The 25769-nt window shown below is 42.9% G+C and overlaps 3 protein-coding genes across 9 annotated transcripts in view; 2 read left to right on the top strand and 1 right to left on the bottom strand.

The window, feature by feature from the left end:
- Positions 1-609: 609 nt before the first annotated feature.
- On the bottom strand, positions 610-3149 carry thtpa (thiamine triphosphatase). 2 transcript variants are annotated; one of them, XM_079490271.1, is made up of 5 exons: positions 3049-3149; positions 2783-2852; positions 1551-2141; positions 992-1096; positions 610-944 (listed from the first exon to the last, which is right to left on the bottom strand). In XM_079490271.1, the coding sequence occupies exons 1-4, from the start codon at positions 3085-3087 to the stop codon at positions 996-998; spliced, it is 801 nt and encodes a 266-aa protein (XP_079346397.1). In that variant the 5' UTR covers positions 3088-3149; the 3' UTR covers positions 610-944; positions 992-995. The 2 variants fall into 2 exon arrangements, with proteins under 2 accessions (XP_079346397.1, XP_079346396.1); XM_079490270.1 differs by having other exon boundaries at positions 610-1096.
- Positions 3150-3788: 639 nt separating this feature from the next.
- zfhx2 (zinc finger homeobox 2) lies at positions 3789-17507 on the top strand. Of its 3 annotated transcripts, none has more exons than XM_079489522.1 (5): positions 3789-3944; positions 6464-6622; positions 7410-7476; positions 9102-13297; positions 15464-17507. In XM_079489522.1, the coding sequence occupies exons 1-5, from the start codon at positions 3813-3815 to the stop codon at positions 15854-15856; spliced, it is 4947 nt and encodes a 1648-aa protein (XP_079345648.1). In that variant the 5' UTR covers positions 3789-3812; the 3' UTR covers positions 15857-17507. The 3 variants fall into 3 exon arrangements, with proteins under 3 accessions (XP_079345648.1, XP_079345647.1, XP_079345649.1); XM_079489521.1 differs by having other exon boundaries at positions 15413-17507; XM_079489523.1 differs by lacking the exon at positions 3789-3944 and adding an exon at positions 5202-5234 and having other exon boundaries at positions 15413-17507.
- A 1694-nt stretch (positions 17508-19201) lies between these two features.
- pabpn1 (poly(A) binding protein, nuclear 1) overlaps positions 19202-25769 on the top strand; it is a 55561-nt gene continuing 48993 nt past the window's right edge. Inside the window, exon 1 of one of the 4 annotated variants that reach the window (XM_079490200.1) lies at positions 19202-19711. In XM_079490200.1, coding sequence (XP_079346326.1) covers positions 19577-19711 — 135 coding nt within the window. In that variant the 5' untranslated portion in view covers positions 19202-19576. Of the gene's footprint in view, positions 19712-20236; positions 20387-25769 lie in introns of those variants that run through there. The other 3 variants (XM_079490202.1, XM_079490201.1, XM_079490203.1) reach the window with 3 other exon arrangements.

The following is a 25769-nucleotide window of genomic DNA, read 5'->3' as shown; positions in this document are numbered from 1 at the left end:
ACTTCAGAATTTTGCAGTATAGTGAGGTCTCACGATAGTCCATAATCTCCATATTTTATGCCATTTATACGACAATAGCCTTTCTGTAATTCATGCAAGTTTTTTTACTTCAAGTAATGGGGTTGTGTACTTTGTCTAGCCTTAAGATTTAGACTCTCATAGATGTATTTTATCGATTCTAAATGTCAGAATCTACAAGAGTCTAAATCTTAGGCTATACTTTGTCCACCACTGTAACTGACAATAAAGTCATAATCTTTTTTTTATCTGATGTTCAGATGGAATCCCACATACTGTTAGCTGCTTTTCCATCCTGCCACCAAGTTTGGACATTAAAAGCAGTTTCATGTTTCCAGGAAGTTTTTCAGCCACATCGATGCTCATCAAAAGTGAGCATTGATTCACCAATAGACTTAAGACTCAGTCTGTATTAGAGAACTTTACCAAATTAGGCTGGCATTCACTCTAAACACGGCTTGACACAGGAATGCCTGCATGTATGCCTGTGATTTAAATGTTGATTAAAAAGTACCAGATGGACTTTGGCGTGCTGGCCATTCTTTTGTTCATTTTATACACAAAATGAGGCTACTCTACCTATTTTAGGAATTTGAGTTGGTCAGATGACTCTCAGAAATCTCAGATTTCCCTTCCTGGAACTCAGTTTTGTTGGGATATTAGTTTCCTGGCAATATTAGGTTATTGAAGATTTTGTTGGAGTCCATTTCTAATTTCAGTAGCATCACTATTTACAAAATTATAGTACCGCTAAGGTCAAATGGATTGTTGTTTAAACAATGTTGAATGGCTGCTGGCATGTTATGGATTAGTGCTCAATGTATCGGTGACAACAAAAAAAAACCTTTTCCCCCACTTCATATTGTAATAGATTTCAACAATTTTACATACATATGACTACACTCCAAATTGTGCATCAAATAAGAAATGTGCAGCTCATTGGGTCCTTTTTGCATTGTTTGACTCAATCAAATTTCTCACAAAATATTTGCACTTAGTAGTTTTGCATAATGCTCTGGGCAATATCTTTGAAGGTAGACATCCATTTTTCCTTGAACACGCTGATCCCCAGTCAGACCTGTGAATAAAAATAAACACAAAAACTGAGGTTATTATTAAAAGAGTTATTGTTAAGGGTTATTATTAATTATTAGTATTACACTTTATTATTAAGGGTTATTGAAAGGGTTATTAGTACAGGTCAAGAGCAGAGCATATTTCTGTTTCACAACTGAGGTTACATTAGCTTTTATTTACAAATCGATTTTCAGAGAGTTACAGTGTACTGTAAATATATGGTAAACAATACAGTAATGTGTTATTAACACTTTTGAATACTTAAGTATTTTTTTTAATGAAAGTACAAATCTGACTTTCAGTTGTAGTGGAGAAATATTTGACCACAGGTATTTATATTTTGACTTAAGTAATGGGGTTGTTTAGATCCCTCTCAAATAATATTAAGTGGAATATAATATTAGAGATGTGCCATTAGAGAAGTATTAAACTGGTCAGTAGGTTTAGTGTTTTACCCAGCTTTTGTGCTGTTTTCTCGATCTTCTCCATGGCAGGCTGCATGTCTTCTCCCTCAGGTACGATGACCTCTATCTCTCCGACACAGTAACCAAAGTCAGCCTTGTCAAGATCTATATGCACTTCTTCCTCAAGAGTGAATGAGCACCGCACTGTCGTAAACGCTGCAAAGCACACCAGATTCAGCTTGCTCAGCCAAGATTCATCTCCCTCTGAGGAGCTTTTCTCTGCTGTTTCAGGCCTATCTTGGTCAGCTACCAGCTGCGTCTCCTCTGCAGAATGTATTTTTTCTTCTGTTACTTCCTCTGGCAGTTGACATGACATTTTTCCATCCCTGACACTGTCCTTTAAGACATATTTCACTCTCTGTTGAATTTCTGGCAGACTAGTTATCTCTATGTAGCGAGAGCACAGTGCAGCCTGTTTAGAATGTTCTATTCCACTGTTCTCTGCCTTGCCGACTGTTGCTGTTGGACACTTCAGCTCCCAACAACCTCTGCGTTGACGCAGCCAGGTGTCTTTCAAAGTGAGAAAGAAATCCGGTGTGTCAAAGTACTTGTCATGAAACTGATGCTCACCAATACACACTCCTGGTTGAAAAGAGAGATACGTTGTAGTTATATAGTTATTATAAAATAGACTATAATAATTTCATTGATTGATTGATTGGTTGAAATATTTATTAACAGTTTGCAGAATTACAGTACATTTCAAGCACAAACTCAATACAAAGACTGTTAACTGTGAGTGGACGACCCAATTAAGCATTACACTTGTTTACAAGAGGGTCCACCATGTTCAATTCATCAAAACATTTAGAGACGTACAGATAGACACTACTATATAGTCAAGGAACAGAACAGGAATTCATCATAAAGGAGGTAAAAAGGGAAAAGAGACATATACAGTGAGGGGAAAAAAGGGGGGGCGGTAGGGGGGGGGGATTCAGATTTTACGGGGGCCAGTTTCGAATTGCAGCCGTCCGTAGGTGCCCTTTGAGAGCGGTTTTGAAGGAGTCAAGGGATTCACATGTCTTAATGACTGTTGGTAGGGCGTTCCACATTTTGGTGGCATAGGAGCGAAAATAATTTAGTCCTCAGAATCGATATGCTGATATAGGAGACTATAGTTTAACAAACTTGATTGTTAATAAGAGGCAGTTTACATCACACCACCGTAGACCTATGTCTGACTGTAAGGATATGGGGACATATGACATGTGAAAACAAACCTCCAATGCCTTCCACTGTTTTCTGAATGTCAGCATCACATACAAATTTTCTCTCCACTTCCACGCTCATCTGAAATTACACAATTGAACAGGTATCAATAACTGTCATTACTCATTACATGCTGCCTGTTTTAATTGGTATTTGGTAGCATATAGGTACGCACAGCATCTGATACCATTATGAGTCAATGGATCCAGTCATTCAGTGCAACCTGAGCTCATGCACATATTACAGTGTTACAAGTTTACAACTGTAAAATACAGACCTTTAAATTCACAATTAGAAGTCCAAATTCACTCGACATACACAAAATATGTATAATATATATAAAATATATCACTGGTTTAAGCAACAAATCATGTAAAGTCCAAACTATCAAACCGCGACAGGAATATATTTTACTCAGGCACAATAGAGACACCTATCACAGTATTCAGGACAATCATATCCTGTCTCAGTAACGGACAAGCGCATACAGATGGTGCATTTCTAATCCTCTCTGCTTTATAAATATGTATTCTGCACAGAGATTATATTCCCGTTGATGTACGCCACTTACTGCAGAAACTAGAAACGCATGTAAAATATTGTGTTGTTCATGTGCAATAACAGCGAAGCATCTGTGAAAACTGTGATATAGTCTATTTATCAATTAGGCCTATATGATTTGTTATACTATTCCTGACGCAATCATTTAGGGCAATAAGAGATTAATTTTGTTTCACTTTATGATGTAGGATTCCGCGCGGATTTCAATACTATAGATTATGTCTAATGCAGGTCACTTTCACCTTTTATATATAGCCTACGTTAATACGTTTTCCTTGATGATCTTGCTTTTGATGATTCATTCAATTTAAGTCAACCATATTTCAAAGCCCCTGATAATATAATGATTATTAGTATCCATGGTGTTACATAAGGAGATTTGATAGCCATCGTGTGTGAATGTCAGCAATCAGCCTGGGGGGGAGCTGTCGTGTGTTTACTAGAGAGAAACAGGGGAAGGAGAAACGAGAGAGAGGGCGAATGAGAGGGAGGGGAGAACCAGCCAGGGAGGAGGCGGAGGAGGTGGAGAGAGAGAAAGAAGAAAACTTTTCAGTCCCGAGGAGCGAGAGAGAGGGGAAGCGTGCTACTGCTGGAGCCCGGGCGACCATGCAGGTAAACGCATTAGCTAATTGCTCTCCCCAAAACTTAATTAAAACAACGATCGGTTTAATTATTGCGCCGACGTGGCCTGAGCGCAGTGGCCTGCGGATCGAGGGTCGATCGAGCGACCGCCGGGGGTGGATTGATGCAGCATTTTACTAATCCGTTCCGTCACAGATTTCGAACATTAAAAATCCCAAAACTTTTTTTCTTGGCTCTCCTTTTTTCTCCCCCCACCCCTCCTCCACCCTCCCCCTCTCTTTCTGCACCACCCCCATCGCCGTCCTGTTCCATAAGAGAGGTACTAACTAGTCCCTTTTCCACACACAAGTAGCTTAGCATTTTTTAATTAATCTTCTTTTCGCCAATTACCCCCGCAACGAAAACCTTGTTTGGTTAGCATGTTGCACGCACCTACCTAGTTCTACCGATCGCGATTGTTTTGCAAATGTGTTTGAATGGTTTCACAACAACAACAATAATAACAGAGTGATTATAATAATAATCAAAGAGTAGGTGGGGGTCCCGCGGAAGGAAGGAACGCGATTGTGGGTGGAAGGGTTGTGAGGAGGTTGGTGTGTGTGTGTGTGTTTTCTTTTTATCCGCACACACATACACACATCTGCACGGAGGAGCAGCAGATCATGCACGTACATGCATTAATTAATTAAATGGCTTCGGTCCGTGCGTGTAGTTGTAGGCCTCGATGTTGGTGCGCTTGTTGCTGGCTGGATGATCGCTGTAGATGCCCGACTGGTAACACACAACCACCGGGGTGAGGAACGACTCTAGGCCGGTGTCGCTTACCAAAAAAAAAAAAACGATCTACAAGTGAACACCGCGGCGCGTTCGCAACGCGTCGTTAGCTTGTAGATCTGTTCTATTTTCCTTTTTTTTGTGTCAAGCGCAGTCGTTTATTAATCAAGCTTTTCATACTTAATTGTATTTGTATTTCGTCGTCGTGCGACATAAACGACGTATTTCCAAACTAAAAGTGTCGACGTAACGCGTGTCGACACTCGTTCGTCCGGAAAACGCGACATTTTTGTCAAAATAACGTTACATTTCATAAGGGAGCCTTTATTAGTGTGGAGACTTGTTTGAGGAGGGGACGTTAATTACCCTGCTGCTGCTGCTTTGCTAACAGGCTAGCTAGCAAAGAAGTGCCACGACTGTTATGAGGTTAAGCCATTTTGTTTATTAATTAAACCAGCCTTTTGGCTTTTAGCGGAGAAGCAACAGCGAGGTAATTGAGATGTTAAACTCGTGTTTGAGCAGTTTTGGATGTTTGTGGTTGTTATGGTAATTATTTTCGTCAGTAAATGAGCTACTAAGAAACAGCGTTTTGTGGAACACCACTGTAATGCGACGCTGAGGCAACCTAGCTTGCTAGCTAATTGATTCATCACTTGGTTCGGCATGATAGCTAATTAGACCGCTCGTTAATTAGCCAGCTCGGTAGTGTTAGAGTGGTCATATTAGTTGCATCTTTTGTGTTTTTCACTGGGAGTGTCGGAATGAGCATCTTGTACACAATCTGTAACGTTAATGTTTGGAGTTATTTTGGAGATTTCGCTAGCTTGCTAATTGGCATCATGACGAGGAAGTGATCAGGCTCTGTTGGTCTCTCATGAGGACATTTTTACGCCCATTAAATCCATGTTGCAGATTTATTTATGAGCAGTTACTGTATGGTAAGATTGTTATTCACTCCACACGGAACGATCCACACCGGCAGGCTGGATGATTTGGATGATTTATTAAATTGCATGGAAGGTGTTTCACAATCGGAGGCATGCTGCAGGCTTCGCTACGGTCATGCATGCATGCAGCAACTGTGACCTCAGATAGTCTTATTACAATGCGTTAAGGCTGTAATAATTAGGAACACTTGGACATCATTGCTTTATTTTGAGACTATACTCGTTGTACAGTAGGCACAGCCAGAGATTGTATATTTAGGAGTGTTGGCCTATAGTTGCATGCACTTTTCTAACAATGTATCTGCTTTTTGTATAGAAGGTAGTGATATACAGTATTGAAGATGCTATGTATGCTCTTTTGGGGGCTTGAATTAAGTTAGTTTTCAAATAAAGTCCCTGCAATCATTACAATGAGGTGTAATTTGATACTGTGGTTGCTGACAGGGGGAAACTCCCTATAAAAGGTGGTTATGGCTGAAATCAAGACTCAGTATGTATTTTCATAGTTCTGTGAAGCTGGATCAGGGTTTCGCTTAACAAGGAATGCATTTTCCCCTGTCGCATTTTCTCTACCATCTGTGCCATTTTACTCCAATATGGGCTATTAATGCAAAAAGTGTCATACCATTCTCACAGCAAACGCATGGGCAGCACATTGTGGATTTGAATTATCAAATAATTTTGCAGTGCGAAAAACAATTCATCTTGTTGTCGTTTTGTAATTTGTTTACTTGTGTTGTAATAGTACTCATTACTTTGTAACAACTGAATCCGTTTGGGATAAAGGGTTTTATATTCCATATCTTTCATTTTATATTTATTGGCCAGGAGGAGTCTGGAGAGTCTGTGATCAGTGACAGCAGCGGGGTGGCGGAGTGGCTGTGCCCCCTGTGCCAACAAGGGCAACCAGACAGATCGTCTCTATCTCTGCATCTCAGTGAACAACACAAAGTACTTCCTAACTGTGTAGACAAACTGCTGGACATTGTAAGTACACAAGGACAAAATATCACACCATAGTCCCTTTTTTATAGTTTGACACTGATGAGCGGCAAAACCAATATGCAGAATACATAGAGCTCATGAAAGGTGAAACTCTGAACAGAAGTGTTGCATCAATATAAAGCAAATTCAACTAGCACTGTATTTAGTGTTTAATGTCTTAGATTAAGTTAGCAATCAAGAAGCATTGTTTTTAAGCATGTTGAACTATTATTTCATTGTAATTCAGTAATATGAATATGAAATGAAAATCTGTAACTCCAAAGTAATTTGTAGTGTAACGACTCCCGAGTGCACACTTTAAAATATGCAGATACAAATAATAATCAGTACTCACAAACCTAGTCTTTAAAATGATTTATATCAAGTGCACAGCAGTAGACCGTCAGACAAAGGCATTTCAGCCTTCAACTGCGTCTTACTCTGTCTTAATTCAGTAATATGATCATTTATGCTTTGGATTACCCAGGCAGATCTAAAATCTTTGATAGAAATATTAGTGGACACTTAAAACTTACAGAACCTGTCGAAGTTAAAACGATCACCAATTTTAGAGCCTTGTTTTAAATTGTAAGTGTCAAATTAAAGGCTGGGTCAGGTTGCACTGTAACATTGCTATGCTTCAATGAGTCACACCAAGCTGGATGGCAATCAGCCACCACGTGACTGATAGCATTCACCTTTATGTGAAAAGACTCAAAAGAGGAGTTATATTTAAGATTTCCTTTTGTTCACTGTCGAAATCCCATTGATGTTTTCCCTCCTTTATCAGGCTGTCGCTAAGTCTAAACAATGTGCCAGTGGCGAGGTTGAGGACACGGATGCTCACAATACCACAGGTTAGTGAGAGGTATCTTCAAACAAGTCAGAAATGTGTCCTTCGCTAAACCCCACCCCAAAAGCGATTGTCCAATGCCAATCCAAATAGTTTAGCATTGCTAAGGATGGCAAGCTTTCATCACCTCATAGCTGTCAGTGTTATTTTGCATGGCTGTGTTGTTGAACACATACACAGCTTAACGTCGGGGAAAAACGTCACGACTGACCCAACCTGGTGATGGTAATAATAGTACTAATCACTGTACTGTAGTCTTACGGTGCATCACATGAAAATTCAGTTGGATACTGTTTCTTCCTCATTTCCTGATGGGAGGGGGAGACACATGTGGCAAAGGCCGTATTTCTAGTTTATTGAGATAATGTAATGTAATTTGTTCAGTGCATAGCCTACTGCAGGTCCTTAACCTTTACGTTAAGGCCTTCTCTTAATTTCCTTTTGCATACCTTATTCTATTTTTGTGTGTATGCTTTCATGTTGTGCTTGCTGTCATTCAATGTTATCTTGTAGCTGTGACTACGTTGTTGTTTTTTACCCTGTTATGTAAAGCACTTTGTGACTATGTCTTGAAATGGGCTATATAAATAAATTCATTATCATTGAGTAGATTTAGAAGGTTTCTTTAAGGGGGTTTCGGGTGGGCGGGACGGGCCCCCATGACAATTATAAGAACTCTTCATCTCTGTAGAGGGCTGAAATGTTGTTTCCCCCTCATCCACGGTGTAATAAAAAACAAAACAAGTAACAGTAGTGCAACAGATTAAAAGGCAATAAAGTGCAATGATAAAAATACTTAAAAAAAAAAAAACCTAAACATTTAAATTAATTGTACTGTTCATGTGCAAAGAGAGAGATAGCAGCAGTTGAGTACATACTTCACAGTATGTGCGTGCGTGCGTGCATGCATGTGTATGTTGAGGTAGTGGTTGCATTAGAGCTGGTAGAGAGTTCAGCTTCCTGACAGCCTGATGACATGTTGAAGCTCTTGCTACTGAAATGATTGATTATAGGACAGCTTGCCATCGCAGAGTAGAGTGGGTGGGGCTTAGCGAAGGGTTAATTGTTGTTTGACCGATATGTTTTAGCATTTAAGAAATTAGACGTGGCAACACATAATAGAAATATTATGTTCTCAGATGTATACAGACAGACCATATAGGAAAAATAAAGGGGACACCAGAGTAATGTAGTAAGAGAGTGGTGACACGCTTTGATCTCGCCGCAAAGCGGGTGCCTATGGGCGATAGTTCCAAACATTGCTCCTATGGCTGGAACTATTCCATTGTAGATAGAATGAGTACTTCCGCATTCCATTGTTACAATGAGAGTTAACGGGAGTGTCATTACTCTCTTTTATACTACTCTGGGGGACACATAATGATATGGATGAATGAATATATATGGCATTTGTTTATATACATATATATATATATATATATTATATATATATATATATACTGTATATACTTAGATTAATTATAATAAATAAATTGAGTAGAACTACAGTGCTTTATGTTTGAGCTGGCATGAATTTGCGTCTTTGAAAGCCTTAATCTTATTAAATTAGTTCTGTTTACCACAACCTACAACCTAACAGTTGAGTGTTGCATTATTTTTACTCTTCAGAAGCTGCCCTACAACAAGTGAAGCATGGTGAAGATTCAGAACCCTGCCAAACTGAGAATTCACACGCTGTCCAGCAGCCTAAAGACAAAGTGATGGAGGTGTGTGGACAAGGTGCAACAGCACAGGGGGCAGGTGGAGCTCAACTAGAGTCTACACAGGAAGGGAATCAACCCACAGGTGAAGCAACGCAGCGAAACACAACGGAAAACGCAGAGATGGCAGAAGCCAACGCAACCTCGGTTGATAAAAATGTAGTACCTCCAAAGGTTACCCGGTCATTTAAATGTACTGCCTGTCACGAGGCGTTTCTGTCCAAGACAGCTTTGAGTGTTCACTACTCCTCTGACACCCACATTCAACAGATGAAAACAGGCGGGGAGACCGACCAGAATGTCGTGATTCCTGTTCTGGCTCGGCCATTTCTGTCCAACAAGCCCTATCAGTGTGCTGTGTGTCGAGTCTCCTACAATCATGCCATCACCCTTGAGAGCCATATGAAGTCTGTTTTACACCAGACCCGGAGCAGAAATGCTGCCAATAGCGCCGCAGCTAGTGGGCGTTCGGGGAGCCGCAGCAACAGCGTTCCAAGCCCAGAAGTGGGCACTCCGGTGTGCGGAGCCTCACAGCTAGTCACCACAACAAACTCCTCTGCTCCTAGGAGCCTGATGGTGACTGCCAAAGAGGGGGAGCAGATCCCAGCATCGGCAGCAGCCCCCTCCCTCCTCGCCTCCCCTGTGGCCTCGGCTCAAGCTGTCTCTGCTTTTCTCACCCTCCTTACGTCTAGTCCCAGCTCCATATCACACTCCCTCGTACCTTCCCTGTTTGCGGCTGGCACAGCTCCCAGTGTGGCCACTCCCCAGCTGGTTCCTCAGCCTCAGTTGCTCATGCCCTTGATCCTCAACGGGCTCCAAGCCCAAACCCAGCAGAGCCAGGAGAACCAGCAAGGACCATTCCTGGCCCAGTGTGTGCCATTACTAGGTCTTAGCCCAGCCCAACAAGCCCTTGTAGCCCAAAGACTCAATAGCTTACAGAACCAGGGGCCCACTGTTGGAGTCCAAGAAAATACACAGTCCTGTGTGGAAGAGCAAAAAGAGGTGGACGGAAGAAGTGAGGAGGAGCATGTCAAGCAGGAGGATAAGGCGGTAAAAGAGGAGAGTAAAATGGTTAAAGAAGAGGTCAAGGTTGAGGACGGGGACAATCGGCCTGTGGTGGGTGTTAAAAGAGAGAGAGGTGAGGAAGAAGAGACTAAGGAACTGATGAGCAAAATGATTAAGCTAGAGAAAGATGGAGAGGAGGGGAAGATGGAGGGGACAGATGGAGATAGCACAACAGACAGAGGGGACAGTTTGACAGATCAGTCGGGGCTAGATGGAGGAGATAAAGCAGCTATCCTGAGCACCTCCCCGATAGCAACAGAGAAAAGCTTCCGCAATAAGAACCTTTCACCTTCTACATCTGTAAGAAGCAACTCGAGCCTCAGCCCTGTACATTTAAACCTTACACTTAGCCCGGATTCTACCCCACAGAAATCACAAGCAGGCACAAGCCCTAGCGGCTCAGTTGACTCCCTAAAAACCAGCCCTTATAAGAGCACCTCCAATTCCCCAGACCACACTCGTCCTTGTCATAATACAAAGAGGCGCAACATTTCTCCAGGCCCGCCGATACTGTCAGAGTTCCAGTCGGAGGTTTTGTCAGCGTTCTTTGAGTCCCGCAGTGAGGAAGATGCTGCCAGCCCTCCTCGTGAGGACTGTGAGGCACTGGGCAGAGAGGTAGGCCTCACTGAGGAAGAGGTACGCAGGTGGCTATGCCAAGCACGCAACGCCCAAGTGAAACGGAGAGCAATGGGATCAGAGCACAGTAGGGACAGAGCAGGTCTCGCCACGCACATCCAAGTTGAAGGTTTAAATAATGACTTTGATGACGATGAAAGTTCACTGATAATAGCGGAAAGTGAGGATGGAGCTGAAGCCTCCAGCAGTCAGGTAATTGATTTGTCTAGTAGTAGAAAGAAGAGAAAAGAGAAGGCTGTTGGGAGGAATAGCCTCCCAGGAGACACCTGTTTGACCTCTGATTCTGAGACTGAAGAAGTGTACACCTCTGTCATTGTGTCTGATGATGAAAGTCAGAATGGCTCCTTGAAGGAGGGGCCTGACAGCCCTGCGAAAGAAGAAGCACAGCGGGAGCCCGCCGGCAATAAGGGCCCCAGTGGGGGGAAGGTGCTGCGCTCCACCACTGTGTTCCTCTCTGATGCGGAAGACGAGTATGAAGAGGAGGATGCCGGAGGAGGTCAGAGGGCCAATCTGAAAAAGAGAAAGAGGGAATTTGAACGGGAAGAAGTGGAGGTCAAAAAGGAAAGGCAGGATCCAGATGTGGATCTGGAGTTGGAGGCCCAAGGGGATCCTCCAAGCACTCAGGCCCACTCTATGGACCACACAGGGCTTCCAAGTGGCATGCTCCACTCCCTCCCCCTCTCTCTGTCCCTCGCTCCATTTTCTGCACAGTTTCTCAGTCCCTATGTCCTCTCACTTCCTCCCTCCATAATGGGAGATAAATTGCCCACCTTTTCCAACCCGCCAAATATAACGCGCTTTGCTGAGCCTCTCATCACTCAGTCTCTTTCTTCCCATGGCCAAATCTCCCATTACCTGTCCAATGGAGGTGATTGTGAATCAGCTTTGGACCTTAGCATAGGGAAAAGGAGCACTTCTTCCTCATCCTCGACCTCCATGGTCGACAGGACATTGTTGCAGAAGGGACGTCTGCTGGACGGCCTGGGTCTGAGGCCCACATCCAAAGGCCTGGTGGTTGTCCAGGTGAAACCTGATGGCTCAACCACTACAGCGTCCCACAGCAACACTAGTAGTCTGAACTGCAATAGCTTGAACAAGTCAAGTATTTACATGAGGGCAGCAGAGAAAATGAACGCAACATTGATGGAGAGGGAGAGGGAGAGGGAGAAAGAGAAGGAACAGCAGCAGAGGAGGTCAAAGGGCAGAAGGTATCGGGACATGAGGCGTTCCAGGACCATCATCCAAGCTGACCAGCTTGATATTCTCTATGGCTGCTACTTCAAAGACCCCAACCCTGGGAAACACGAGTTTGAGCAGATTTCGGAATGGGTCCATCTTCCAAAGAAGGTTGTCCAGATTTGGTTCCAGAACATGAGAGCAAGGGAACGCAAGGGCGAGGTGCGATTCATCAGCGATGGAACCCTGGCGGCGCTGGGAAAACCGCTCATCAAGTTCACCTGGCCTCTTTCCAAACCCATATTCTCCCAAAAACCTTCCACCACTACCAACAGCAGCCCTGGGAGCATCACCACTACTCCCATGGCCCGCACACTCATAAAGACGGAGAAAGAACCTGTGGAAATGGGCAGACTACTGGATGTGGTGAAAAATTTAACCCCAGTTCCCATAAAGCCTAAGGAGGTTGTCTCTTCTGCCACGATCTCTCCTGTGAGCTGTGTTGCCTCATCAGTGCCAAAGATAAAACTCGAAACCACCAGCAACCTCACTATGGTCAAAATTGCCCCCAAAATGAACACGCCCATCCTCCTTGCAACCCCCAAGGAGCTCTTGCCCATTGCCCCTCGCCCAGTCTTGAAGCTAAAGCTAGAAGAGGAGAGTGAGGATGACAAAACGGATGAAGAGAAAGACAGTGAAAGAGAAACGAGGCCTGTCCCAGGAGCCACCAACCGCATGGTACCCAAAATCCCCACCACGCCTATCAACAACAAGCCCCCCGCCACAGCAATGGTGCAACAGAAACAAAACGGACTTAACTACTGGACCCCCAAGGGTTCTTTTAAGATCAATACACTATCAAGAGAACAGCTGGCTCTTCCCATGCACAATGTCCCATCTCGCACAATCCCCCCTCCTCCGACCCCTAGCATTGCACCAGTTAGCCCAAATATACCTAGCAAAGTGGCCAGTCCCACCACCCCGGCCATGGCTAAATCCAGCCCTACAGAGAACAGCTTCCACTCTTGCAGCCGCAGACCACGCACACACCTTTCCTGCCTGCAGCTGTCCATCTTGCAGTCTTGTTATGAGACCTGCGCCCACCCCAACGCCATGGAATGTGAGGCCATCGGTACGGAGCTGAGCCTACCACTCAAGGTGGTGCAGATCTGGTTCCAGAACACCAGGGCAAAAGAAAAGCGCTGGCGACTGCAACAGGAGAAAATGGTAGGTGTAGTGCTGTAAATATGCACAGTAATGAGTTATTACAAAAAGTTATATTAGAACAATATACCAATTGTTTTTTCTAAAATCTAGATTTCTGCATACAGTCTGCTTTGTGCTCATGTTAACTGCATTGTCACATGTGCACATAACAGTTATGGTTACAACTTACATTTCAGTATAATAAAAAGTACTATAGTATACAGTAGAAACGAAAGACAAGATGCTAATAAAAATACTGCAGAGCAAACGAGGATAAACAAATAAGGTGTCTATATACAGTCCATCCATCTCGTCATAAGAGAGACAAGATAAATAAAGTCCAACAGTGCAAAGCCAAACAATATTGGATCGAGAAGTAAAAATTCTGCATTGTTTTCCCCCCGTAGATTAATTTGTCTAATCTGTAATGTTTTACTCTATATTTCTGCATAAAGTAGGCATACAACAATGTGAGGACTGATATTGGTCTGTTTAACATAGTCAGAATATTTGTGGATTGTCTATTCCAGTGGTTCCCACACTTTTCCAGCTGAAATCCAGAAGATAATTTTGTACATTTCCAAAAAATACATAAGTTTAGCCCTATTTAAAGCCATAATGTGACTCATTGTGAGATCAGCTATTTTCAAACGTTTTACACATTTATGGATTTTGTTTCTGAGAACATTTCTGAAATGGGTTTTTATTTCTCAATTGTGTCAAAATCGTTTTTAACACCTCATCTTTTACTAAATTATTTCAAAAGATGTAAAGAGAAGGGATATTTACTCGACACAAAAAAATTGGTCTGAGACTCTCAAATGGGTCCTGACTCATTGTGGGACAATCCACAAAATCACAGAACTAACTTGGATGCTACTTTAAATGACGGTACGGTAACTGTTAATGGAATGCTCAAATGTTGTAGAAATGTGTAGAAAGATATTCAGCAGAGGTTTTTCTCTGGGCAGGTCTTTTGATCAGTATGGGCTTAAGTTCTATTTAAAAAAAGTTGACAATTTGTAAACAAAAACATACATTTTTTTGATGTGCAAACAGCCTATTATTTTGACCTCCTTATTAAGGGCAGCACCCTTAATTATATTTGTTTGTTTAACATCATTGCCATACGGAGTGTAGTATGTTCAGTAACAGCTCTTTTCCCATGGACCAAAGCTTGAGAAACAGTGCTATAGTGTTTAGTAACTGGTGCCTCACCATCTTCTGCTATTTTTGGGTGGGAAACAAATTTCATCCAATCAAGAGGCAGAATCCATTTATCGGCTTGGATTGGATAAAATTGGTATCTTGACCAGAAAATGAGTTTTCTTTTTACTAAAGGGATGGTGATAATCCTTTTACTGAAAAACTATAGAACTGTTTCTCAACCAATGGTCGGCATCATTTACAGGTGGACCATGGGGGAAGGGAAAAAAAGTATATTTATTTATATAGTATTGTAATTGCGCAATACTGGCACACAACTAAGGCCATTAATTCATTAAATGAATGCATATTATTGGAGAGGTGGGGTGGTCCTTCAGGATTGTTTGAAATGTGCTACTGGTACATGAGCTCAAAAATGTCATTGCTCCATAGCAATGATAAAGAGCTATTTTCTATTTCTATTTTTCTTGCATACAAATCTGTAGAAATATATGCATATGAGTTTCAAACATAAAGGAAAATATAAAACAAGGAAGTAATAAGTATACACTTATACATAACACACAAACATCCATATACAATTATAGCCTATCTTCTGCCGAACCCCACAACCTGCAATGAGTCAGATCTTTGCAGGAGTGCCGAAGTCCATAAAGTGGCATATATCTGTATGCATTATTGTATTTAACACTTATTTTAACCCCAGGCAATTGCACCACTTTTAATAATGAATGATTAGCTATTCTGTGTTTGCATTATTCTGATCTGCAGCTAAGTCGTGGATATGTTTGTTCACTGTCACCTTGGCTGGCAATGGTGTCACTCCAACCTTATAAATGACAAAGTATATCACATGGCAGAAATGTTTGCCCACCCCTGAACCTGACGCAACAGGATTACGACAAAGAAAAGCTACCTAAAACTCACTTTTCGCTCTCTACCTCACTCCTCTTTCCCTCCTCTTCACAGTCGCCTGTGTCAGGGGGGAAAGTGGACATGAGCTCGGGGAGCTACCTACAGTACAACGCCCTCAGAGCCAACCGACCCATCCTGCCAAAGCCAGTGCAGCTGACGGTTATCGAATCCGTGGCCCCTTCCGTGGCGGGCCAGCCCCCGACAGCGCCAAAGGAGACCCTGACTGGTCGCTGTGAAGTCTGTAACATCACCTTCGAGTCCAGAGCTGCGGCGAGATCCCATGTGTTCTCTCCGCGACACCTGGCCACCCTGAGAACCACTAACTTTGGCCAGCCTGCGACACTCAACAAGAATGGAACCAGCAGTGGTGGACCTGGTGGCACCATCCCGGGTTCACAGATCACTCTCTCCAGTCCGATCTCCAATTCTGGTGGTGGTTCTGTAGGTGACACTGTCGTCGAATCACCTCCATCACCAGCGACTACCAGCAGCAGCTAAGACTTGGATCAGGATTGATCTACAAATAACTCTTCCTTGCACCCATTTGGGCTCCTCAGATTTTAAGAAACACATTTTTGAGCACTAATCCTCAAACTATTTCTCTCCCTGCACCGGCTATCCCCTTGTTTCCCCTTAACTGACTGAACAACTGATGTCTAACAATGGAGTTCACCCGCTTCCTATACAACAGACTATAACCACACTGCTTCATTCAACAGCTCTCAGATGAATGATGAACATGTCCCAAGCTAGGGCTGCACAATTAACTGAAAGCAATCAGAAAAAGTGATTTTGTTTCACAATTATGTAACCGTGAAGCTGTATAATTAATTCAAACATCTTATCTGGCATCTCACCTTCATTTCCTCACCATTAAACAAGGGTTAATAACCAACACTGTACTTCCCATCCACCAGACTCACAATGGGCAAGGAAGAATGCATTAAGAATATAAAATCTTTTTCCACCAAAAATAATCTTAATATAAATCATAACCGTGCAGCCCTATCCCAAGCCCTAAATCCACCACCCTTTGAAACATTTTTGGTCCAAGGCCTGTGGTTATATTACCTTCCTTATGAGAACTTCTCATTTCTAGTCACTCAACTTGCCATGCTTGTTGTCCTACAGTACTTATCCTGAAGACTGATGCAAAATGTAATAATATTCTTGTCTTTGGAAGTGGCCATTTGACATTGGGCCTGGCACACTTTGGGGGACAAGGAGAGTAGATTCACCAAGAGTCTCCTATGGAATCATTTCTTTCTCCTTTACTGCAAAATTTGCTTTGGATATAAGACGTGTGGATTGATCCAGCGGGAGAGGAGCGAAACTGTTCTTCACCAGTTTATTAGCTAATAGACATCGTGGTCTGAAAGAGCATTGTATGTCTACTCACTTGGGATTTTGAAGGTACTTTAACAAGAAATAGGGCTGTTCACACTTTCCCAAATATGGGTCTATGTTATAATGTTCACTGTTTTCATGACAATCCAAATAGACAGGGAAAAATGAGAGGAATGCTGAGGAAGGTAGTTTATTTGACAGCACTTTGACACATTTTACTTGTATGAAATGTTTTTAAGCATTCTAATGCTGTGTCTGTTTATGGAAAGACACACTAGTGCATGTTGGATGCCTTAATATAAATTACGAGTTAAATTGATTATTTGTTTCCCTCTTTTGCTAGTCGATCGAGAACATGCTTTAGCTGCTTGTGACTGTACCATTGTACAAGAAGCATTTGTGCATAAGAGTTCTATTCCAGAATGCTATGCATCCATTTTGGGGTTTCAATTTGACCAGAATTTCACCATTCCATAAAATCCATATCTAGAATATATTGGAACCTGACTGCAACGGTGTTTTGTCAGCCAACATCTTCAGTAAACAACTAATGTACTAATCTAATCTTTACCCATTTATCGCTCTGAATGAGACTATGCCATGTTTCCAAGTGACAAACTGGTCTAATTTTGGAATGGAACTCCTCAAACATCTAAATCTGATTACAAGTATTTTTCAATATTAGAGCTGTGCCGAATACTTGACAGCCTTAAAAAGGGGAAATATTCCTAAGCATATTAATTGAAACCGAAAGTGCTCCTCATCTAATGTTTGCAAATAAATTAAATGGCTATTTTACTCATGTTTGAATAGGGTCCATTCAAGCCTGACCACTTTAATTTGATAAATTCATTGGGATTTCTTTTTGTCATGAATAGTGTGTGAAACAGGAAAATAACTACTTGGCTCAATGTATAGATTTTTATATCTAGAGTTAATACAAGCAAATGCTATAAACTGACACATTTTTTTAGGTCAAGCCAAACATGCAGAGATACTGGGAGCAGGGTTTGAAAGGGTTTGTCTCTTGTGTGTTTTGTTCCCCTTCTTGTTTGGTTTTGTCTTGATACATAATTGCTAATTCTGCTTATGTACCTGCTGGGAAATGAGATGCAACAATGTCTAATAGACATGCTAGACAGAGGGGGGTATTATTCTCCAGTAGCCTTATGGGATTATGGGTACTCAAAGTCTAAGAAGCAAATTGGGAAATTGACTGAGAGCTATTATAAGATGGTGCTGTTTTGAAGGAGATGCTATACTAAAGACGTTTTCCTTCAGTTTAAGTTGTATATTGTTATTAATGTTACTCTCAATAGTTCTAACAAAAATGCAAAACTAAAAAATAAACTTTTTGTAAAGAAATATATTAAGAAAGAAAACCTGATTATTCCAAAGTAATCCTCCCTTTGCTTTCTGTCATTTGAAAAACCAAAAAGCAATCTGAGGTTGACAGAGACCTAGAGAGGCGTTCCTAAATGCAAATTGTAAAGGACATCCCATGGCTCAACACTTGTGCCAATCCACTTGGTATGGTTTTTTTTTTTTTTTAAACTGCTTGAAAAAAAAGACTACGCACAGCCGTCTCCACAACAGCACAGAAAAGACTAGTTTGTTTTTAACAATTTGGAAATGGAAAAAGTGCTACAAACAATGGCCTTTAATTGGGAATTCACAATTGGTGTCAGAAGCATGGTAGCTAGTGTCTAAAACACAGAATTGGATGGCGGTGTTTGAGCCTCATGACTGGGATTATACACAAACACAGACACTGTTGCACTGTCCAAGGTAGATAGGTTTTTATGGAGATCTGCTTTTTATTCTTTAATCATGTTCCATTGTCACTTTGATTCTCACTATTGTTATAACTATACTACTTATCCTATTCTCATTACTACTTTCATCACTGTTTTGATTATTGATCCATAACGGTTTTTAATGCCACCACTTTGCTCAAAACAAGTTTGGTATTGGTATGAATATTGAACAAAAATGGTGGCTGTGTTATTGTTAGTTTTGATTAAGCTTTTTTTCCCCCTCACTGTACCTGCTTTTTTGTGTTTGATCTCCATTCTGCTTTCTTTGATATACAGAAAGAAATAAAATCCATTGAACAACAAAATCTGATCTGTGCAACTGCAATGTCATGGAGATTAGTCAAATGTAATGAATTTACAATGTAGATTTTTTTTCTTTTCTTTTTTACTGTAAACTATTTGTGTACTTCAGGCAATGTGCTTTTATCTTTTCACAGAAAGGTCACCAAGGTGGCACTAGAGAAGACAATTTGGCAGTCTGTATAATGTGCTGGGAATTAATTCACTCGACAAATGGCAGTCGGCCGTGTAATTGATTGACAGCAAAGTAATGCTATTAGGTGCGCCCATGATAGTAGAAAAACCCGGAATGTTAACGCCTCTGGTCCAATACGAGCCACCGACATAGAAAAAAGGCGGGTCTAGAGTCGCCTGTTGGTCAATAGGAGCTCCAGTTTACGGCTGCAGTGAGCAATAAGCCCGCCCCCTGGCTTCCATTTCTGAACTGAAGAGACACCGTGCTCTCGCGCTGAGTCCACCTCGTTTTTTATACACATTTATATCAAGTAAATAAACTGTAAAGCACGGCCACTACCACCGAGCGAGCCATTTAAACGTTAACGATAGACACCGTGTAATTCTTTTTGAACGGTGGAAAAACGAGGAATAGAAGCGGACATTTTTCTTTTTTAATTTCACCATTTTAACTTTACTACTAAAGCGGCGTTTTGCGCCGTTTTCTTCCCCCTTTCTTCCCCCCGGTGTGTGAGTAGGGGCCCGGCTAGGTTTAAGCCCCCGAGGTGTGTCGGTACAGACGGACGCGAATAGGAGGGCCATGGCGGAGTTCGGCAACGGACTGGCGGAGGAATCCCTATTAGACTCGGACCCCGGTCATCCAGAGTTGGAAGACCCGGGTGTCGGTGACGAGGAGCCGGGATTAGAAGAGGGAGAGGCCTCGATTGAAGACCCGGTAAGAGGAGTGAAGGGCATTGTTTTAGAATCATCATGTCTGGAATGGATCATTTTAATAACCTATTAAGTCGCGCGATCGTGTCGCTTTGACAAAGATTACGTATTTTTGACTGTAAAACCGTATTCTCAAATGGCCAAAAGTGCTGATGCGAGTTCGCGTGTACACTTATTCTGTTACGAACACGTCGGTTTGGTTGAAAATAACGATTTTATTTGTAAGCAGGCGACTTTCTCGCTCAAAGAAGTCTTTACACCTAGCCATAATGTCAAAGTTTAGTCGAGTGCAAGTTAACCGTTTATAAAAATGGAGTCGTAGTTGTATATTTAGTGTCTAAAAAATCTCGTGGTGGCAGTCAGGCACATGCTGTGTGAGTGTGCGTTAACTGCCATCATCCAGGATCGACAATAGCCGCCATTGTGGTTCACGCAGTGCAGTAGAAATGGGTGGTGACTCGCGTGGCGCCGGCGGCCATTTTGGCGCAACAGCGGCGCCCGCCGCCAGTTTCTCTGCGCCAAAGAGCGTTCGGACCTGGTGGTGATAGAGGTGGTGGGGGGGATCCTCCTCGGCGTAGGAAAAAAATGCTTGGAGATGTAGGAGACGGACAGGGGCGAGGAGGGTAGGACAGGCCGCCGCCATTAGCCTCCGCAGTGCCAGTCTGTCTGCTGCTACACGGTAATAAAACACCCATCTTTTATTTTCTTCTTGACCGTCGCCGTATGGCGACAGCTTTCCGAGCCCTGGAGCGTGTCTGCACACGGAAACGACGAAGAGCGACAGCTAGTAGCAGGCTAGCGAAGCCAGTCTGCTAGCTATCTCTTCATCGTCTCCGTGTGTAGTTGAGGAAACGGAACGTGATGTTCCAGAATGATGAAATGTGTCGTTTCTTTATTGTCGTGTCGGTGCAGCTAGACATTTGTCTTTGCCGTAGCTGCAGTCTGCAGAGATGCTTGCTTACACTAATGTCAATGCTCTCGCCTAGCGAGTTAGCCGAGTGACTGACAAAGCTAGGGGTGGAGAATAGAGATGGCATACGTGTTGCTGCACCTGACTGGCCATCCATAGCTTGAATTCACATTACAGTACACGAATCTCTTTGGGTGGTCGATTGGTACATATGGTTCAAATCGCCTGTACATAGTTGTATGCGTTGTGTATCCATTGATATTGTACCCCGTGTAGGTGTGGATTAATATTGTGGCACGGTTGGTCAGCCGGTCGGTGTGTTGTATGGTGACACCTCAAAACGCAGAAGCAAAGGGTTGCGGTATTTTAGGGGCTGGGTTTTGCATCCTTCAGTGTTTTCTGCTGGAGCTACGAGGAAGGGGAGGGAGCGAAAGACCATTCTATGGATATGCGACAAAAATGGTGCGAGACATGGCGAGGCAGTGATGGCCAGATGCATGTAACCCCATTAATATACCACAAACTGCTGCTGCAAATTTGAATTACTACAGCTGCAGATATATTAATGGAGGTTATTGATCCGTCAAAGCATTGTAGGTCACAAGTGCAAGAGGAGTATGAGTGCTACTACTAGTGACTGTCTGTCACACTGCCACCATTGTCTTGTGTTTTAAGGTTTAAACACAGGAAGACGTTGTTTCTGTTATAAAGGGCGAAAAGCCATTTGTTTTGTACATCAACTAGTGTATTCTGTAGTAGTACCGATCTGATGCTAAATACCCCGTGTGTAGGACTCTGAGTCGGACATTCGTTTGAAAACCAATCCATGTCATTAATGGTAGCGACCCTGGATGGAGCTGGAGCAACTCCCACTGTGCTGCAGTGCAGCACTGTCAAAAATGAGAGCCCACTCCACTGAGGAATCATGCACCCCCATGTTCATTGTATGATTTATTTTTCCTCTATTATTATTAAGTTTTACTGTGTGTGTGTGTGTGTGTGTGTGTGGTCTGATCTCAGAACTGGTCACCCCCTTCGATTCAAAGTGAAACATTTGAATGGTCATCCTATTATGACACATTCTGGGTAGTGATTCTATTTTTATAGTGTTTCCATGTCATTATTTGATTTTTGTCCTTTTTTGTCCTGAACCGGCTTGGTCAAGAAGTTACCCAACCTTTAAATTATTTAAATTGAGAGCTGCAGTGCCATTACTGCTGTATTGCTGAAAAACGCAGATCACTGGTACCCAGACTTTTATTTTCATTCACATTCGGCTCAAAAAGAAAAGCCTGGGGAAACCCATTGGAAAATTTGGCATAGGAAGTCGAAGTCAACTTGTGTTTCGCTAACCAATAACAGTGCAGAGGCGTGTCGCTCCAAATTGGGTGACGTTGGTGTTCTCTGTTTTCTACCAGGGAGGCTGTGGGACGGGCACTCAGATCGGTGAAGCATTTCAATAGGATACCCGTCGCTATTTATTTGAGCTGGAGAGGGCTGGCCCCGGGCCACTGACCCAGTGTCAATTAATAACAAACATTATTATTCAACCATCGTGCAGCAGTATTGGATTTCAATAAATCCGTTTTGCGTTAGTTGCATTATTTACAATTGACTCTGAATGTCTCTTGAAGTCTGTCAAGTTTGGATTGAGACTGTTTAGAAGATGTGACACACAATTCTCAAACTGGATGTCTTCATGGGTCCAATTTGACCAAAATAGGCTTGTAAAAAAGTACCCAGAGCCGAATGGACCCGGCTATTATTAGAAATGGTAAATGGTGCATTTATATAGCGCCTTTATCCAAGGTGCTTTACATTGTGCATTACACTAACCCATTCAGTGGTGGAGGAAACCAATGAAACCATGCAAGGCACCAACCTGCACATCAGGAGCAATTAGGGGTTCAGACACTTAGACACTAATCTAATGCAATATGAGTTCTGACCCCGAGCAGTACAGAGAGATGTTGGACTGTACCTGTACAACACAGAGGCCCCTAAATGCCAACGTTATTAAGACTGGATCCATCGTGCCTTCTTTCTTGTTGTCTAATGTCTACACACAGTTGCGCTACTACTTCTTTACTAAAGTTATGTGACGCAAAGGCATGCAGGCAGCTTGCCTCTTACTCGCCGGAGGAGAAAATAAGGGAGGAGGGGCGGGGGTGATTGAAAGCTGTGACAGCCAGTGACTACCCGAGGTAGTGGTTCAAACTCGGTCCCCTAGTCACTTCTTGTGGATGGAACCAAGCCGGGTCATACCACAAAAACAGCGTATAATATGCCTAACACAGTTAAATGGATATTTATTTTTGAGGGATAGAATGTTTATTATTCACAGTTCACACCAACAAAAGCAAGGTTGGCCATGAAACTTCAATTATGTATTTAGTGTTGGGTCAAGTAATGGATATTTATTTTTGGGGGATGTGTTTAATTCTTCACAGTTCACAGTCAACAAAAGCAAGGTTGGCCATGCAACTTCAATTATGTATTTAGTGTTGGGTCAAGTAACTTGACTTTATTCTTTCTGTAATTCTTATGCTTATGCAATCTGAGAATCCTTCGGCAAAAGATTGGACGCCCCTGAGAGATTAGCCAGGATAATTTGGTTGGTGCGATATGGCAATTTTTTTCTCCTATCGCCCATCGTCTGCCCCAAAATCTCTGATCGACGATATATTTGTGTTCTAAAAAATTGTTGTGATGTCACGTGGCATGTGAGGATTCGTTTCGGTGGCACTTGTGTAGTTAATAAAACTACAACTACTACAAGTTAACCCCTCTCTGTTTGCATGCATCAAATGTGAGCGAGCAGAGGGTTGTGTGCTGTGGCAACAAAGTATATTAATTTGGTGTCTGCTCTGGTATTGGGCAGGAGATTGCAGACCCTTTGTCGGGTTGGGGCTGGGCCCGGCTTGAGCACCACGGGCAAGGGATAGTAGTTTAGCATGTTAAGTTTGCAATGTTGGCAGCTTAAATCTATGAAAAAACTAGAGATGCTCTGATCGATCGGTGGCCGATTTTAAAATCGGCCGTGCAAAATTCACCGATCCGCAAATCGATCAAAAAAGCTAAAGGCTATGCCGTTTACATCCAAAATAATGTGTCACAGCTCTCATAGCCTTGGCGGCCCCTCCCCCGCAAGCATTAACATGCGTTCTCTCCTCTTGTTGCACACAAAGCGTACATTTTCGCCAACTTCATACTTGCAAACAAGAAATTTGGCGCCGTCTCCGTTGTGTGATGTTTGGACAAAATATGTACGAGTAATTGGTCCAACTGTGCTGTAGATTAGCTGTTCACAGACATGGACACTTGGACAGACATGCGGACGGATGGACTGGCGGCAAAACTGTCTCAGCTATGCCTTTGGCCTGGTGGAGACAACTAATAGCTTGGGTGTATATAGCGCTTCGAAGTGCCCGAAGCGCTTTACAAGAAAAGGAAGGAACCAAATTGATTAAGAAAAAAAGAAACTTACAGTATGTACAGCAACGTGGTTTTTTTTAATAGGGTGCAGCACTCCAATGCCCAGCAAATGTGTGTCTCTGCCTGGCTGTGTCCCTGGGTCTGGGTGTCACTGTTGCGCAGCCTAACACACCACCAAGTGTCACTCTTGTGCAGCCTAAGGGCCGATTCATACTCCTATTTTACCGCTGTTTCGGCGCTGTAGTGCCGAAATTATTTCGGCTCGTCAGAAATATTCAGTAGCACCGAAGAGCCGACTTTAGGACGGTACCCGCCCCCCCGAACCTCAAATGACGTCACATTGTAGACTCTACAGAGCCGAACCGACTTTTATTCGGCTCTAAAATAGGAGTATGAATCGACCCTGCCACACAGACACACACACAGAGGCCAGGGAGGAGAGCTAGTACAGTACAGTACAGTACAGTACAAGTACAGTACAGCACGACTCACTTCAGATGGGTCAGATTAAAAAAAAAGGTGCTTGAAAAGGGCCTGGACTACATTTGCTACTACTTCTAGTAGCGACCGTAGTTGACACTTTTTCATGATTGGCTGATTCATCTCTAGGCTGCCTCTAAGCCAATAGTCTGAACTGCATAAAACCCATACTCTGAACGCTGCAACGTGAAGCCGTGAGCTGAGGCAGAGACTGCGGCACACAAACTGATTATACTGTATATCCTAGTATAAATGCGCCACGTCTGTGTGTCTGCGTGCGTGTGTGTACAGTTGTAATGCACGTAACTCGAGAACCGTTTGCCCCACCGACTTCACATTCAACACACGCGTTACACCCGCCCCCGCCGCAGGGAGTGCAGTGCCCGGTATCGAGTCGGCCGGACCCACGGTTCTCCAGAACCACCACAAAAGGCTCTGGTCAGCTCTGCCAGTGGGCCTAATCAGCCTAAATCCCCTCACCTGTGCAATTTCCAGCCCCTGCCTCAGCCAATTGATTGCCATGGCTGTTGTTAATGAACCCTACAAATAAAAAAATCTTACCCCCTAATGACTACATCTACCTAAGCCAAAAAGGTTGTAGTTGATTAACAATAAGTGTTGAGCATAGCAACCCCGGCCTGATTAGATGAATTCCCAACAACGGCTAAATCCTCCAAACCTGTATCTTGATTGGAGTCACACACTCACTCACACTCCTCTCCGTCATGCAGCTACACAGACACATCCCAGGCACACTTTGGTAGGTCTATAGCCCTGTCCTATTTGAATGACAATATTGCCTTTCCAACAGATTTTCATAAAAAAAAAAATCGATTATTAATTTTAATAATCGATTTAGGGTCCTATTATCGATTCATCGGACCCATCCCTATTGAATACGTCACGTATTATGTGAGACTATTCAATCGATCCGCGGAAGATATTATAACTATGGAAGGGACATTTGAGTTTCCCAAACGTATTATTATGAATTGGAATATAACTTATGGCAATTTCGCACGGTAAGCACCTTGGGTGGAAGAGCAGGACGGCTGTCTAGCCTGACGCGGCCAGACTCATAGCGAGGATTCACTGACGCTTCCTCCCTGCAAATATATATCCTATGCGGGGAGGAAGTGTCAGTGATTCCTCGCTATGAGTCTGGCCGCGCCAGGCTAGCAGCTGACTGCTCCCGTGTTGTTTCGACTCGGTGCAGACATGCAAAGGTATCACATTT

This window comes from Electrona antarctica, assembly GCF_951216825.1.
Source record: "Electrona antarctica genome assembly, chromosome: 20".
In the NCBI taxonomy this organism is placed as follows: Eukaryota; Metazoa; Chordata; class Actinopteri; order Myctophiformes; family Myctophidae; genus Electrona; species Electrona antarctica.
The sequence above is the reverse complement of the archived record's forward strand: the minus strand, read 5'-3'. Positions and strand labels throughout refer to the sequence as shown.

Excerpts from the sequence above, each read along its gene's own strand:
- thtpa (XM_079490270.1), bottom strand. The coding sequence starts at position 3,087 with ATGTCGAGTGAATTTGGACTTCTAATTGTGAATTTAAAG. Across the intron at positions 2,853-3,048 it reads TTCTAATTGTGAATTTAAAG|ATGAGCGTGGAAGTGGAGAG; the intron begins GTCTGTATTTTA and ends GTGTAATTTCAG. Across the intron at positions 1,097-1,550 it reads GAAAACAGCACAAAAGCTGG|GTCTGACTGGGGATCAGCGT; the intron begins GTAAAACACTAA and ends TTTTATTCACAG.
- zfhx2 (XM_079489521.1), top strand. The coding sequence starts at position 3,813 with ATGAGAGGGAGGGGAGAACCAGCCAGGGAGGAGGCGGAGGAGGTGGAG. Across the intron at positions 3,945-6,463 it reads GAGCCCGGGCGACCATGCAG|GAGGAGTCTGGAGAGTCTGT; the intron begins GTAAACGCATTA and ends TTTATTGGCCAG. Across the intron at positions 6,623-7,409 it reads TAGACAAACTGCTGGACATT|GCTGTCGCTAAGTCTAAACA; the intron begins GTAAGTACACAA and ends CTCCTTTATCAG.